The sequence below is a fragment of the Colias philodice genome, chromosome 26, assembly GCF_061535455.1.
Source record: "Colias philodice isolate Cphi_HAF_F1 chromosome 26, ilColPhil1 Martin Lab GWU primary, whole genome shotgun sequence".
In the NCBI taxonomy this organism is placed as follows: domain Eukaryota; kingdom Metazoa; phylum Arthropoda; class Insecta; order Lepidoptera; family Pieridae; genus Colias; species Colias philodice.
In genome coordinates this window covers 6916272-6934651 of record NC_143111.1, presented here as the reverse complement: position 1 = coordinate 6934651, position 18380 = coordinate 6916272, and the positions used below count along the sequence as shown (strand labels likewise).

At 33.8% G+C, this 18380-nt stretch overlaps 1 protein-coding gene across 1 annotated transcript in view; it reads left to right on the top strand.

The window, feature by feature from the left end:
* The first annotated feature begins 482 nt into the window (after nt 1-482).
* dap (cyclin-dependent kinase inhibitor dacapo) overlaps nt 483-18380 on the top strand; it is a 41559-nt gene continuing 23661 nt past the window's right edge. Inside the window, exons 1-2 of the mRNA XM_089711489.1 lie at nt 483-603; nt 2171-2612. Coding sequence (XP_089567615.1) covers nt 2183-2612 — 430 coding nt within the window. The 5' untranslated portion in view covers nt 483-603; nt 2171-2182. The remainder of the gene's footprint in view (nt 604-2170; nt 2613-18380) is intronic.

The window sequence follows — 18380 nt, the reverse complement described above, 5'->3', positions numbered from 1 at the left end:
AAAAATGAATCGCAAAATGTGTTGGTAAGCGCATAACTCGAGAACGGCTGAACCGATTTCGATAATTATTTTTTTATTATATTTCTTGAAGTACGAGGATGGTTTTTATGTAGAGAAAACGTAAATATGTACCACGGGCGAAGCCGGGGCGGACCGCTAGTTAGCAATATTTTTAAGACTTGAAATTTAATAAAACATAGTAAAACAATATTATGTTAGAAAAATTACAAACATTACCAACGTGAAGTATAAAAATTTCGCCCCGCAGTGTAAGTTTCAGCTTTCAAAGCGATATAATACTATTGAAATATGATTGTAAAAGCGGAAGCCGAGCCCGCCAAACATAATTTTCCGTAACAAAACTCATGAGCGCGCCGGAAAGTCGCGTTTATTTCCCGCCATCCGGCGCCTCGACCAACCGAAAATTGGCGCCTAAAATGCTCCGGCCAATGAAACGACTGGCCGCCATTTTCAACCAATGGCGTCCGATCCCGCGCTCGCGCCATCGCGTCACCCTCACATCTCGAAAATTAGTACGGCAGTGCAGTGAACCCCGACGGTAAATTGGTGATTTTCCGTGAAATTTCATATAAAACCTCCTAGGTAAGTATCTTAACCATATTAATTCATAAAAATAAAACCTGTTCGATGTAATTTTCAATAAAAATCTCAGCCACGTTGGCCTAAACAAATAATAATTCGTAATTTAAACTCGGTAGTAGATATAGAAAAATGAAATTTCGTTCGTAATACAAAGTAGACATTTGAAAAATAATAATAAAATAATGTAATTTTAATTAAAAAATATATATAAAATAGACTACAATTTCAGTTTATTTTAAAAAACCAAATTGTACTTAATCCGATGAAATTGTTCGATATAACTCGACTCTCGGCTTGGCAAAATGGCGGCTTCATCGCGAGCTGTATCTCTTGTCTCTTTCTACATGAATCGATTAAATGCGCGTGCGATGGAGATAGATATACTTTAGATAAGAAGTTTCAACATTTATGCATCACACGTAACTAGACACGTCTTCGTTCTTCGTAAACAAGTGAATCTCAGTGTTGCCAGTGGCTTTGATTTTATGTTACCCAGAAATTAAGGAAATTTTATGTTGAAATAAAACGAAATAATACATATTATGATTTATGTATTATGAAATACTTGTTGATCACTTAATAAACAATTTTTTATTTTAATTTATATGTTTTATAGTTATTTATAATTGCATAAATTCAATTTGGTTTTGTGAATTTTATGTGAATGAAAAATATTTCTTATAATTTGGTAATACCTTTTTTCGAATAAACATAGATAAAAATAAAAAAGTATAGAATACTTAACTATATTTTATTATTTTATAACTCACTAGGTTTCCGCCCGCGGCTTCGCCCGCGCAGTCAAAGAAACACCCGCATAGTTCCCATTCCCGTGGGATTTCCGGGATTGCGTCATTTTCCCGGGATAAAAAGTAGCCTATGTCCTTTCTCGGGTATCAAAATATCTCCATACCAAATTTCATGAAAATTGGTTTAGTAGTTTAGGGGTGATTGAGTAACAGACAGACAGACAGAGTTACTTTCGCATTTATAATATTAAGTATGGATTAATTATAATTTCTAAGCTAAGAAAAATCATTTTACAATGTTATAGAAAAACATGAGTAATAAATAATAATAAATAATTATTATAGATACAAATTATGTACTGCAGCAACATTTACCAAACCAATTTCTCAAAGTATGTATTTGTGAAAAATTTAAAGCAATATTACGATTTAGTTACTAGTTAGTAATTTGTACCATACTCTGCCACCGAATAATATTTTACGCCCACAAAGGGAGAGTGAATTCAAGGCACGGCATAACTAGTTCACGAAGCGCGACACTAGCGCCACACCGTGTCGAGCGGGGGCACTAGCCGCGACGCGTTGACCGCGCAGGGCAGGGAGCACAGCACGCGCAAGCCGCGACGCAACTTACGCGCAGGCGCACATCGACCTACAGTCGAATTTTTGCCCTACGCGCGTGCGGACGTATTCCTTATCGCCGCGCGTCGTCGCGTCTTACGACTTGTTTACAAACCATTACCCAATTAGTATTCTTATTGGTGCGTGATGAAACTCTAATACGTGTGTCACAGAACTAAATTGTTATTGTTTGTTAGGCGAAAGCGTCGATGCGATCGGGGTGCGTCACTGTGTTTGGACCGAGCTCGAAGATGTCTACGTTGAGTGTGAGGGCTCCCGGCCTACAGGCTACCACAGTGCTGGACGTTAGGTCCTTGAGAGTGCACGGACTGACCACGCTCAATACGGTGCGAAGGAATCTGTTCGGCTGCACAGATAGAGAGGAGAACCGGAGATTCGCCGAAAGGGAACTATCCCGCCAGTTGGACCTGGATAGCCAGCGATGGGGCTTCGACTTTGCAAATGAAAAACCCCTCCCGGGCACGCAGAGATTCGCATGGCAACTAGTTCCAGCTTCATCCATCCCTGCTGCGCTACGAAGAGCGCCGATCACCATAACTGCACAAAAACCAAACACGCCAGCTAAAGAAACTAAAGTATCCAGTCCGGATAGCAATAAGACTCAAAAGAGAATAACAGGTAAGTTTCACTATTTTAACCTTATACGTTTGTTGATAACGCAATAGTTTATAAACTAATTACACGGTAAACAATATTATCAATTTTATCGTTGTTATGCGTCGGGCTATTGGTGGTTTGTCTGTATGTTTACATAGCGATAACAAATCTACGAGTGCTTCGTTTGTACCTACTAAACTTTGACGACTTTTAGTGACATTGACATATTTAAATTGCCATTTATGTTTATTTTTGTATTTGTCATAAATATGTACTATCAAAATTATGCTAAACACTTAAACAAGTTTTACATTTAATACAATATAGATTCATTTGAGATACATAAAAAAGGAAAACACACAAATAAAGTTTAAGATGTGTGTGATAAATGATTTACCACAACAACACATAGCAACACACTAACTAAAGGTGACCGCTGACCGTGTGATTGACACTTCTACAAAGCAATTGCCAGACTCTTTGTTAAAAAATCAATCCAACCAATAAACTCTTTATACATCAAATCTGTTTACGTATTTCTCTCGGTGTAATTGTGAAATAAACAACTCTAGTATACCTAGTTAGGTTTTACTTCGCTAGACGAACCGGCGTCGCGATAGTTTGTAGAACTTCCATAAATCGTAATTCGTTGCAACAATGTAATGTGGAGAAAACAATACGTAATAAAATGGTTATAAATAGTAACAATCGGAGTGAAAATTCAAGTTTAGCAAAACAATGAAATGTGCGGATAAGTTGTGTCGACACATGCATCTAATATGTACCTACCTATTGTATAAGCGAAAATGAATAACCATGATTTATGACATGTATTTTATCATTCAATATTTACTACTTATTTAACTGCAATTTCGGATGCAGATGTCTTGAATAACATATGACAGGCCACAGCCAAACACTATTAAAACAAAAATGATCGTATGTTACCTATACCTACCTAGATTCGTATACAAATTGCTATTATGTACGTGCTAAATGGCCAACAGCCACAAGCTGAAAGGTGTCACATTTGACTATCATCTGACACTAATTACTCTGAACCACCAACGTCTCTAATATAAAGGCTTATACATATTAAATAAGCGATAAGACGCTATCGAGTTTCTAGACATGCCCACTTATAAGTGTACAATACGCCTTATGTTTTACCCCTTTAAATCAGTTTTTTATCGGCCAAGGTGTTAACTCTAATTTCGCCACCGTCATTAAAAATTAAGACTTAATCATTACTTTATTAATTTTAAATACGACTTCCTAAGTTCCTAATGTTTGGGGCGAGTCTCGCAAAAAAGTTACTTATTATATTGTTTTTATGGGCTATTGCAAACCCTTCGCTCTAATGACGATACAATGAACGCCATTCTAAGATGACTTTTTTTTATATTAACGCCTTAATTTGTTAATAGTAATTAACTATATGACCTCTATTATACTATTTTTAAATTATCGCAGCTTGACTTGACCTGTTTACTATTGATTATACCCATAAATTCGCACATAACAGCATATTTAAATTAATTAATATAATGTTATCTGCGCGAGACATAATACAGCTCCTTGTTTTTCAATTACAGCTTAAATTGACCTAGATTCAGAGCATTTGTTTTGACACAACGAACGCGTTGCCTCCCACACTTGTCCTCTTTTAGATTACACATGTGGCCCATCGTAAAAAGGAGATAATAATAAAATACTACGTAAACACTAGCGTATCTAACGGCCATATCTGAATCGTATGATAAATAAATTAAATAATTTTCAGCCGCTTTACTCTGTACGAGATTATTCATGTAAAACAGCGTAATTTAATTCAGCGTTACGCAATCAATATAACTATTGTAATGTAAATCGAAGTGATTCATTAAGAATAATCAATGTAGTATAGTACGCTAGTAGGCTGTCCTTGTCGCACCCACGCGCTAATTCATGTTGCGTCGCTGTTACACGCGTAATTTTGTTGCAACCGTCAAGATGGCGTCGCCTGTTCTATTTAATTGATCTAGGACGACAATTTTAAATTACGCTTAAATTTCACAATGATACAATTAAATGTTCATATTTAGCTTTATTCCTTAGTATTTAATGAACTTTCAACTCTATATTGAAAAATCCCACGCTATTTAGTCTCAATGAAATAGAAATCTCAAATCGCAGACTAAATTATAAGCTTCATAATATTGAAACAGTATTTTTATTGTCTGAAACTGACCAACCGTGCTGTGCTGCAGGGGGCCTTAGAACCGGGTCACCCAATTCCTTACAATCCCTTAATATTTCTATTTCAATTCGTAATTACACCTTTCCGATGTCACTGAACTTTTATAAGTGGACCAAACTGCAGGGTTTCTAATATTGTATTACATTTCTATTAATAAGAGACGCACAATTATAGTTCAAGACGGTCAGCTTACATAAGTTGTTACAAACCTATTTTAAGAATAAATTTAAATTTTATAAAACAAAATACTTGCTGTTAAACGAACAATTTAAATTCGTTCTATATTTTTGAAGACCGAAACATTCCGAATTCGAAATTTAAAATTTAGAACGGGTTTGAATGTTTTTGTTTGACAATCAAAACGATTCGCAATACGCTTCCCCATTACTATGTGATTCATAATACGAGTACAATGCGACGCGTGCGCCCTTTGTAGTTCTGTACGCACCCTCGCTGACACCAACGGTTATATTGATTTTTTAACTGTCACTTTCCCCAACTTTCCTCAACGGATATTATTAGCAAATCGGAAGCGGATCAATTTTGTAAGTGTCAATTATTTTTGATTAATGCGGTTATTTATTAAATTATTAGTAGCTTGTACTTAATTAGAAATATATGTATGCACAGAAGTAAAAGTTTTTAGTGGTGAAATTTTAATGTAAAATTAATATGTATCTGGAGTTGTGTGTAGGTACAAAAACGCCGCAAAGGTGAGTTACTTTTAAGTATGTGTCGAAATTCGTTTTGTTCACCTTATCCGAAACACGGTTGCGAAAATCGATGTGGGTGATTAGAAAAAAAAGTCTGTCAACACACGTGTTCGAAATTCGAAAATTCTATCAGATAGGGGAATAGTAACGGTCCCTACGGCATCTGCTCAACCCCCACGTGCTTTACTCTAATATTTATTATTTATAGCACCCTCTACATTCTGCATCGAATGACCGTGGGGATGTATCATCTGTCTGGATCGATTTCAACACGCAACACTTTTGAATTCATTACCTTGTTAATTGTTTATCTAACGTTTAAATTGTACAAGGATACCTATTCATCTCAGTTTCACCCGTGGGCAAAATAATTTCTAAATTTGTTATTCTGGTATAGGCAATATCACTGCAAAGTATTATCGAAATCTGTTCAGGGGTTGTCGCGTGATAAGGAAAAAAATACATACATCTATTCCAATATTAGCAAAAATTTCAAACTGTGGTCCCGAATAAACGTTATGAACGAACGCCAAATTGAAGGATATATTCGTTACTTTAACACCCCTGCACTTGCTAATGCGAAACCTAATTGACCGACAGGACATTAAAACATTGCACCGTTCTCACGTTTAAGTGCTCACCTGTGAAACCCCAAGGAAGCAGTGTACAGGATATGCTTCAGCGCATGTAACGACTGCTAACGTATTAGAAAAAGTTAAAAGTATCTCACATCTCCGTTCCGAGAAATACAAGGAACGATATAATTATTGCGAATGATCATTTGTGACAAGGAAGGCGACTGTATTCTATTAGCGGGTTGATTGAACGAATGACTTCTCGGGACGAAGCTAAAAAAATTGAGCGGAATGACAGACCATTCTAGAATTCCAATGTTCTTTATTTGAAATGTTTATTCCATTTTTGAAATTTCAAATGCGAGCGTATTACCACATACGAGGCTACAATTCTGTAACTATAACATAACGGTTACCGTTAAATTTGGTACACGTCGGTTACTTTCTAAATAAAGTATGTGACTAGAAAAGTAGAAAGGCGTCCCACGCACTTGACGCCGTATCTGAAATATACGTGATGTCAAGTACATACAGTATGAGAAAAAAAATATCATCAATCTTGACCTACCTCAATATCGCCCTTCAAGTACAGGAAAACATCTGATTGTTCCGTCCAGTGATTTAGTCTATGAACCCGCTACCCCTCGAGCGTAAAGCCTTGAACGAAAGTGAGAGCTGTTTTAACATCACAACTTTCGATCTTTTAATCAGAATAGTTCACTCGTGACCTGGATACTATTGTTCTGTATTTGATAAGATTAGTGCTTAGATAATAGTCTATTAAAAACCTATATTTGGTCATTGAATTAGTATTTATAGCGTGAATGGCGTATATGGTGCGATGACGTAAAGACAATTGTTTGAGCACTTTTCAAATCTCAACTATGAATAAGAACATAATATTATATTCAAACTTTCGAGAAATAGCAGTAGTACTTTAAATATTATTAAAATTCATTATCACGAATTTTAATTACTAAAATTCAGCACACAGTTCGGTAAATGCACTCTAAAAACATGTAAATTGTTTTGCAAAATTCACACATCGTTAATGATCATATCAAATGATAAATTATTCCTTTAATTACGCTCAATGCTTACAAAAACCGTTACTTGTTTTGGCTCCCTAAATTAATAAAACACGCTATCAATTTCCCATGAACTGGAGTGCATTCGATATCAGTAATTTACCAATAAGCGGCAATCGATTGGATCCCGTAGATAAATGCTATTATCAATATATCACCCTTGTTAAACGGTTTCCCAGGCACACGTGTTCAGAGTGAACATCCCTCACTTGTGTATGCTCTATAGCTTCCTTGTTTGAACAAAAAAGAGGTGGAGAGGTCAGTGGGAAATATGTTGGTTAAAGTATGTGTAAATGAATAAAAATATTGCAGTATACGTTTATATTAGCTTCTATGGGTTATAGTTTTGAAATAAGTTTAATTCAATGGATAGTCACAGTGACAATAAGCTTCATAGTCTGTTAGCAGTACACAGTTTTATTATTATTGAATTAGAATTTTATTCATACATATTTGTGATTGAATTTTTCTATATGAATTGTAAAAGCTCTAACAACCCCTGTTGCACATCACTACGCCTACAATTTCGTTAAAATATTGGGGGATTTTTTTGTTTTAACCCATTTCGTGACGGATCAATAAATAATGTTTAACCCCGTGCGAACGTGACCCATACGTCCCATTCGTCCTTTTCATAAAAAATATTCCATAACTCACACTAAATAAAACATTCACACCCTCAAACAATCCGCATTTTATAAATCCCATCAATCAAATTTCATTATTTTCAATTTAAAAACACGCTCCGTTATTGTTTTAAATGGAACGCGTCAATTTCAATTTTGGAACGGGCGAGATTTTTTTTTCGTTTGACAGCTGTCAATGGAATTAACGTGTTGCCGCCAAAATAATATATCGCCAGTACGAAATCAACGAGTTATTGTTCTTATTTTTTTTTCGTAATAAAATTAGAATAAAAACGGTAATGTTCCGCATAGTGCACCCGATACACAGCTGTGCGGGCGTGAACTTTATGTTTGTATACAGCCGTTACATTCCGTTAAGTCCAAAATATTATTTGTGATTTTATTTGATTACTAGCGGTCCGCCCCGGCTTCGCCCGTGGTACATATTTACGTTTTCTCTACATAAAAACCATCCTCGTACTTCAAGGAATATAATAAAAAAAGAATTATCGAAATCGGTTCAGCTGTTCTCGAGTTATGCGCTTACCAACACATTTTGCGATTCATTTTTATATACAGGGTGGCCCGTTTATAGTGGTCCAAAAATTTTTTTCAGCTTGAGAGCATCATGAGTAATCATTTAAAACAAACTTTAGTTAAGCGAAAACTTATGGTTTAGAAATTATGATTTTTTTTATAAATAATCCGGAGTTTCAATATTTTTGTCACAAAACCACTCTGTTATGAAAACTACTGGACCGAATTGAATGAAATTTGGTATAGGTATAGCGCAATAACCTACCTATCGCACTATAGGCTCATCTTGTGTAAATAATTAGACTGCATTTTTTTATTTTAACTTTTTCCGTAGTTTTTTTAATTTCTCAAAAAATGCAAGGCAAAATATGGATTTTTCGAAAAAATCCTGTGAAAAAAAAATGTACCACCAAGATTTTGCTGGTACTGCTAAAAACTACCTTAACATAGGGTTATTCTTGACACAAAAAATCATAGTTGTCCTTCGATTGTAACATCTTCAAAAACAACATCATGTACATTAACACATGGAAATCGAAAAATTACGAAATTTACCATAATTTAATTTTAATCATTTGGAACGGCCAATTTATGTTTAAAGAACCATATATTGCCGTAAAAGTCATTACAAATCAGTATTCACATGGCTATAAAACTTAAAATGAATGAAATAAAATTTTAACCTGCCAGGCAAGATAACTTAACTTTATTCTAATGTCAATTTATTGAGTTTTTTTTGTTGTTTAGTTTTTATGATTAAATCTTAATAAAAGGTTTGGAGAATGAATAAAACAACATAAATATTAATCAACATATTGTTTATTTTTTACAAAAGGTTTTTGAAATGCCGTCCGCCTTAACTAAACATAATCTGCATTTGCGTAAGAAATTTCTTCGCAGCCTTTTAAATGGCTGCCGGCTTTCTTTAATGGCTGTTATAGCCACTTGAATTTATGCCTACAAATAACCATACATTCATTATACATAGGTACATTTGTATACCAATTTATGGTATTATACCATTTATTACCATAGGTTCATACCTAAAAATTCAAGTGGATATAATAGTCATTAAAGAAAGCCGGCAGCCATTTAATAGGCTGCGAAGAAATTTCTTACGCAGATGCAGATTATGTTTAGCGAAAGGCGGACGGCATTTTGAAAACCTTTTGTAAAAAATAAACAATATGTTAATTAATATTTATTTTGTTTCATTAATTCTCCAAACCTTTTATTAAGATTTAAACATAAAAACTAAACAACAAAAAAACTCAATAAATTGACATTAGAATAAAGTTACGTTATCTTGGCTGGCAGGTTAAAATTTTATTTCATTCAAATAGTTTTATAGCCATGTGAATACTGATTTGTAATGACTTTTATGGCAATAAATGGTTCTTTAATCAAAAATTGGCCGTTCCAAATGATTAAAATTAAATTATGGTAAATTTCGTAATTTTTCGATTTCCATGCTTTAATGTACATGATGTTGTTTTTAAAGATGTTACAATCGAAGGACAACTATGATTTTTTGTGTCAAGAATAACCCTATGTTAAGGTAGTTTTTAGCAGTACCAGCAAAACCTTGGTGGTACATTTTTTTTTCACAGGATTTTTTCGAAAAATCCATATTTTGCCGAGAAATTCAACAAACTACAGAAAAAGTTAAAATAAAAAAATGCAGTTTAATTATTTACACAAGATGAGTCTATAGTGCGATAGGTAGGTTATTGCGCTATACCTATACCAAATTTCATTCAATTCGGTCCAGTAGTTTTCATAACAGAGTGGTTTTGTGACAAAAATATTGAAACTCCGGATTATTTATAAAAAAAATCATAATTTCTAAACCATAAGTTTTCGCTTAACTAAAGTTTGTTTTAAATGATTACTCGTGATGCTCTCAAGCTGAAAAAAATTTTTGGACCACTATAAACGGGGCACCCTGTATAAGAGAAGAAGATTTAGTGTCTTTACACCAAAGTGTCACCGCGCACTGCAGTGCGAAGTCGGAAGTCACACTAACGACTTATACGTGGGAACCGTAATTACCCTTGTCAAGGAGTCCTAATTGACCCATAACGAGCAAACTTTACTTTTTAGTCCTTCAACATTTTTGTCCTTTCCCATAGACATTAACGTAAGATGTTTAATGACGTCAAATCATTGATGACAGTAGCGACTCACAAAACATACGTAAGTGATAAAATAAATATTGAGTCATTTGTGTCCGAAAAGCGCACACTAAACAAGTATGAGACTATTTTATTGCAATCTCAAACTAAACTCTATGGATTTAAAAAGAAACAACCCGATTAAAACAGTCAACGCAGTGTAATAAGATAATTATTAAACACGATAGCAACCGCGGGGATGTAATTACATATGTATACGATATTGAGAATTATCGACACCGCAGACGTACATTCGATCGTGGTTTAACGGAAACGGGGCCGTGGATTCGATTCCTGACCAATGCGTTTCTGATTGGATTGTTATTACCTTAGTTATTACAATCACCTTTTATTGTGTTTCGATTTCTATTTTCTAGTTACCTCGATGTAAATTGTAGATGATTAGATATTGCTATGAGTTTTCGAGTAGTACCTAGGTAATTTATTTACTTCTTAGAGGGTATGTTTTCAAAAATTTGTAATCTGTATATTTTAAGTGTCAGAGAGTTTTTTTTTCTTATTATTCAGTTTTAAAGTCCGTTACGTGGTTTACGAATAAACAGACGGACAGACGAACACAATTCCTTTTAATAATATACACATACCTAGGTATGTTTAAGATGTATTAGAAATTCCAAATGTAACGTTCCGTAAAATGAAAGCCAAACATTACGATCATTATGCAAATAACCAAGTGTCACTGAAGGGCGTGAAAGATGTATGACTTCATTATTTGACAAATGTCCCTTATAAATCATACAACATTATTTATTCCGATACTTGAGATACACTCGAATCGCGGTTGGATTATTTCTTTAAATTCTAATGTAGTTTCGATTTATTTTATTCTATTGTAATAATACTTGGATCTTTCAACGTCAACACCCTTTGGAAATAATGTAAATTAGTTCAATTGCCTGGGTGAAATTTATATTTCTGACCTAGTCAACTTTTATTTAGGACTAGCTGTGCTCCGCGGTTTCACCCGCATTGCTCCGCTCCTGTTAGTCTTAGCGTGATGATATACAGGGTGTCCCGTAAGTAGTGGACCAACGGGTTATGGAGAGTAGAGGGACTTATTATCTAACAAAAATACTAAAATTTATTGTCCTAAACCATAAAGTTTTTGATTTATGCTTTATTTTCAAAATTTGATAAAAATATCATCCACGTAAGCTTAATATGAACTTTTACCATTTCTGTTTTTATTTTATTCTTATTTTTTTGTTCAAGGTTGTTAAGAATACATAAGTCTTCCTAATTAAAATGATACTCAAGCATAATTAACAACAACAACAAAATTAGACCAAAAAATAGGTAAAATTTAACGTTTTAAAAATTTACGGACTGAAGTTTGAACAAAGCTGGTGTAAAAAAAATGTATGGTGACCCTGTGAAACTTTATTTTAAAAACTTCTACATCTCATACAAATTACAAAAAGGTATAATTGTGTGGTATAAGGTATTTAAAAAAATGTTAAATTGGCGTACAACATTCAAATTAGAAATTATCAGGTAGTCAACTCATTAAGTTATTCCGAGAATTATTGCCTTTATGGGCGCGCGCTGGAATTCTTTTGTATTGTTTCTGGCCAATCATAGACGATACTTGAACCTACTATTATTTTCTTTGATTTTCAACTATTTCAGTGACTTGCTTATAGCTCGGAACTACACGCGTGTTTAGCTTGAATCCGTTATTACGATATTATTCTTTGTTGAAGTGCACTTGAATTGGACACTGATTTTGCTTGTGATTTGGATGTTGTTTGACTTTGGTTTTTTGAAGGAAAATTCCTAATACATACACTCCACGTAAATATGCAGAAAAATGTTTTTTATTTATGGACTCAGTGATGGAAATGCTCGACAAGCAGCACGTGTTTATCGTGAGCGTTATCCCAATCGGGATTGCTATCCTGATAACCGAATTTTTCTTAGAGTAAATAACGCATACCATGAAGGTCGTATTCCTGGAATTGTAAATCGAATAGGAAGACCTAGATCAGTCGATGATCGTCTTATATTAACAGAAGTAAAAGAAGATACTTCAACTAGTACTGGCCGTATTGCTAGACGCACTGGTGTACCAACAAGTACAGTGCATCGCATATTGAAGAGAAGTAATTTACACCCCTATCATGTACAACGAGTGAGCAAGCTTAATACCAGGTGATTATCAACGACGAATTAATTTTTGTCGAGAGATGCTTGATGCTTGAATTAAATTTTTTTTAACTCAATAATTTTTTTAACATTTCTGCATATTCACGTGGAGTGTATGTATTAGGTAATTTCCTTCAAAAAACTAAAGTCGAACAATATCCAAATCACAAGCAAAATCAGTGTCCAATTCAAGCGTACTTCAACAAAGAATAATATCGTAATAACGGATTCAAGCTAAACACGCGTGTAGTTCCGAGCTATAAGTAAGTCACTGAAATAGTTGAAAGTCAAAGAAAATAATAGAAGGTTCAAGTATCGTCTATGATTGGCCAGAAACAATACAAAAGAATTCCAGCGCGCGCCCATAAAGGCAATAATTCTCGGAATAACTTAATGAGTTTGATTACCTGATAATTTCTGATTGGAATGTTGTACGCCAATTTAACATTATTTTAAATACTTTATACCACACAATTATACCTTTTTGTAATTTGTATGAGATGTAGAAGTTTTTAAAATAAAGTTTCACAGGGTCACCATACATTTTTTTTACACCAGCTTTGTTCAAACTTCAGTCCGTAAATTTTTAAAACGTTAAATTTTACCTATTTTTTGGTCTAATTTTGTTGTTGTTGTTAATTATGCTTGAGTATCATTTTAATTAGGAAGACTTATGTATTCTTAACAACCTTGAACAAAAAAATAAGAATAAAATAAAAACAGAAATGGTAAAAGTTCATATTAAGCTTACGTGGATGATATTTTTATCAAATTTTGAAAATAAAGCATAAATCAAAAACTTTATGGTTTAGGACAATAAATTTTAGTATTTTTGTTAGATAATAAGTCCCTCTACTCCCCATAACCCGTTGGTCCACTACTTACGGGACACCCTGTATATAGCCTATATACCCTTCCTCGATAAATGGGCTATCTAAAACCGAAATAATTTGTCAAATCGGACCAGTAGTTCCTGAGATTAGCGCGTTCAAACAAACAAAGAAACAAACAAACTCTTCAGCTTTATAATATTATTAGTATAGATTAGATTGAAACCGCTAATTTTGTAAATCAGTCTCTCAATATGACTTGCGGTGTACTAAAATATAAATAAAAATGTTAATGCATGATATTGTATTCGTAATATTATCTTCAAATAGAAAATGTTTGTTCTTTACATAAGAAGTAAACTGGAACGCGTAGGAAGGAAAAATGTCAACGATCCGAGAGATAATCTTTACGCTATTTACGCTTCTTACTTTACTGTTACGTGCGCTGTAAAAAACGTGTTTTGTTTGTAAATATCAAATTTTTAAACGAAAATAAGAAAATCTTCGATTCCATACAAACATAAGATTAAACTATCTCATTACATATACATTTCGGAGTACTCGAAAAACCCTAATTTTAACGTGAAATTTCTTAACCCTCTCCTAATCAAGGGGTCACTCAGACCCCCTATTGTTGACACCAATGCTTAGAACACGTGTGAACTTTGATTCTATCCATTCTTAACACTTCATTCTTCGCGACAATTCAACTGTCACAAATGTCCATCCATCTCGAAATGTCCCATATGATGGATAGAATTTTATGAATCGAAATGTATGCTAATTCCAAATAGAAATGTTAATATCTTTGTAATTATCGGAACGGTTGAATGATGACCATTTCAAGTTTCACACATTTGTTTATTTCTTCGTATCTCGCTTCGTCGGTAATGGACCGACTTAATTATATTGTCACTGTATAAATTGCCGGGACATTATCGCTCCTTGAAAGGAGCCGGGAATATAAAAAAGGTAAACTTTCGTAGCATTAGTGTGTCAATTAAACTGCGCAATAAAACGAACGTGGCTGCGTTCTAAAACTCCATAATAATTAACAGGGCACACATCTCTATTGTTCTACACTAATCAACTGTTCAAACACCGACCTGGGGGTTATCATTACGTGGAATTTTTATAGAAGTGCTAAGGCAAATACTAAAAGAGTTAAGAGGTTATGCACACATTCCTTTGACCCGTTCGGGACACTTTGATTGATAACGGCCCTTGAAATAAAACCAGTCAAGCCCTCAGCCGCGACAATGAAAATATTGTATTGTGACGAAAATATTAATATTTCATTCCATTCTCGGAGATGGAATTAAAGATATAGAATTACAATCTGAATTTCAAATGTCCGATGAATGCGATTGTGTCGGACTAATTGTGTGTGAACGAATAATGTATGGATATGAATATTGATTGTGGGTACGACTGTACCCTCGCACGGCTGTTAGAGGGTCAAGAACGGATTAGTCTTGGCTAGCTCACGCCTTTTACTTTCAAGTACTAAGCTATAAGTAGCTTCATCCTGCGGCTTCACTCACGTTTAAATAGTTTTCTATGACTATAAGTTTTCTATACCATAGATAACAAACCACTTCAGTACCAAATTCCTTGCAGTTGTAAACGCTTTTGCCCATATTAAAAAAATCTTGATAAATAAACGTGTTTCTAATAGTCGCTACCTACTTACGAAAAGTGATTAAATTGCTTGATAACCTTCTAAATCTTCTAATAAAACACCTACAATTCGTTATTAAATACAGTTAGACGAGTATCACAGTACAAAAATCTTTAGTTCTACTTGAAATAAACCCGTTGTAACAGCCGAGCCAAATTGCTCCGTTACTGAGGCACAGCTGGGTTATTAACAAGTTAAAATTCATGTAAATAGCCCTATAATTGTTTCATTGAGACACCAAAATGAAGTAACTTATGTGACATACCTTTTGTGAAAACAATAGGACTATTTTTGCGATTATTACCAGAATACCAGATACAGTTGCCTATATATCATACTAGCGGTCCGCCCCGTGGTACATATTTACGTTTTCTCTACGTAAGAACCATCCTCGTACTTCAAGGAATATAATAAAAAAAGAATTATCGAAATCGGTTCAGCCGTTCTCGAGTTATGCGCTTACCAACACATTTTGCGATTCATTTTTATATATAAAGATTATGGTGAATTACAGAATAAAATCACATTTTAAACAAGTTTATAGTTTAAAAACACCGCAAATTGCTACCTAATCTATCATTAGGCGTGAATGAAAATTAAAATATTAAAAATCGATAATTTCCGATTTTACATCCTTATTCCTTACCTACATACAAATCTGTACTGGTCCTTGACCGCGAGTTTGCGTTAATTTGTTTTATTTTTTGCACCATAACTAAAAATAAATTGAAATATATATAATTTTACCTCAAACTCCATATAATTAATCAAAATTAATCGATTCTAACACCGTTATACCAAGCCCTACAAGGCCTTGTTACTGCTAGTACCACAGTACAGTTAAGAGGTACAGTAGGGTTACTACAACCTTGGTAACTGTATAAAAATGATTTAATGTTACTTAAGACCTCCGCTCTGAGGTTGACCACATTTTGTGTAACGGTTTATTTTATTGCGGCAACTATACGTATTAGTTCTTTGATCTGATAGTAACTATATCGTTTTACGTATTACTGTAACTAGAGAAGTGCGAAAGTTGTATAAAAAATTGATTAATATCTGTCAAACGATGTGTCAAAAACTAATGCAAGAACAATTCGTCACGTTTCATAAAAAAATTGTTAAAAAAATATTTTAATCTGTGTCTCAGAAGAAAGTCAATATTGTCTTAGGTTCTTACAATGACACTGCCCAATGCGCATGCGTCAGGTGAATGAACCGACACAACCCGTCATTGAACGCAGCACAAACATACGAAAAAAAAATACAAATAAATATTTATTCTAAAAGGGTAGCAATTAAACGAGTGACTGTAAATTACAGTTCTAAGTGTCAAAATTAATTAATTTGGGTTATAGAATTACTAAGTGAGCGACTGACTGCGAGTGACGAGAAATCAACAGAACAGCAACTTACAAACATTAATTTGAGTTACTTAAAATACAAAATGAGCAGCTTCATAATATTTGAGCGACCTAATATTTGTTTGAGTGTCAACGTTACGTCCTGCATTTTTTTCAATATTTGGCAAATGTATTTTTTATACTGAGCGGCATTTTATCTTAAATGAAGTGTTTCGAATACAAAAACCACTTTGAAAAATACACTAATGAGCAGAGTATAATGAGCTCACATTTAAAAAATAAAAATAATATGAAATAACTATTTGAAGAAACACTATTCTATTAGTTGAGAAATTTTATTATTGAAATATAAGGCAACATAACAATACGACTCGTGATCCCCGAATTTCATTATTTTGAGGTGTCTAATCGATAGCGGGTAGTGACTTTTCAAAATAAACTGCTTTTCTTTTTCAAAATTATTTTGAGAATCGCCCTTAAGTCGCTTCTGGCACTCGCCGGCCGCTGCCGCGGCACGCTCGCTTCGCTCGCTCGGCTCGTGCGGCAGTTCAAGGGTTAACCTAACACGCTCGTCGCTTCGCTCCTCGCTGCCTATTTGAATATTAAGAATAAAAGTTTTATAGTTTTTAACCTACGTAGTTTTTTTTGGTTGAGTGGGAATCACCCTAAAGTCGCTTTTGGCACTCGCCACACAAAATGGGCTCACGTTTCGTTATTGCATATATTTTTTTTAGATTTGATATTTACCGTATTAGATTTGTAAAGTAAAATATACATATTTATATCATATTTTTGATTTAATACATAATTGTTTAATTTGCGCTTTTATATTAACCGTAAAAACACATTTATTAAAGGAATCAGTCATTAGTTACAGTGAACGAAACGTCAGCTGTCAAAAACGTCGTAAATAATAACCAAATTTTCTGAATTTCAAAAAATTATATCTTGAAAAGTAATGGTTTCCGCAAGTTGAAACTTTCCAAAATTAATTAACAAACTTAGAACTATAACTTAAAAAAAAATCAACGCTCTAGCGAAACGTAAAGGTACTAAAGACGAGCCAATTAAAACAATGTACTCCGTAAAAATAAAGTAATATGCATGCATTTATTTCAATCAAATGAACAAAAAATAAAATAAGACGCTTCAGTCAACTAAAAAAAAACCAACTCCCAACTCACCTGACTGCAACGATTCGTCGCCCCGCCCCCATTCGAATTCGCGCGAATTTAAAAATCTGTAGTTTTTATTAAAAAAGCGTATCAAAATAAAAAACATAAGCCCTCAAATAGAATATCAGTAACCAATAATCATTAATAAAGCAGCTTACAAAACTTTGCTCAAAGAGAACTTTTTAGTAGTTCGCTAAGTATAACCTCACTTAGAAAAATCGAATCTATCTTAATATTGAAGTTGCCCTCTCTGTATTTCCAGTCGCTCACTTAGTAATGAAGTCGCTCGGATAAAATTTTAATATCTGAAATGGATTTATCACAATCCACTTTTTGTAAGCTCGTTCTGGATTTTATTATAAATCAATATTCGTCGTCAGTTTAGTTAATTTTTCGCTTAGTCAAATTCATACCGCTCAAGTTATTAAAACAGTATGTCATCATCAGTCGCAAAGTTTTTTTTTGTTCGCTCGTTTTATAATTCCCCATTCTAAAATATTAAAAAAAAATCATATACCTATTAATCATTATTTCAAAACTTGAAAAACATTGGCAAATGGCAATTAATAAAATATCGTATAAGTAAGTAATATTTTTTTTATTTTTATTACATTCAATCCA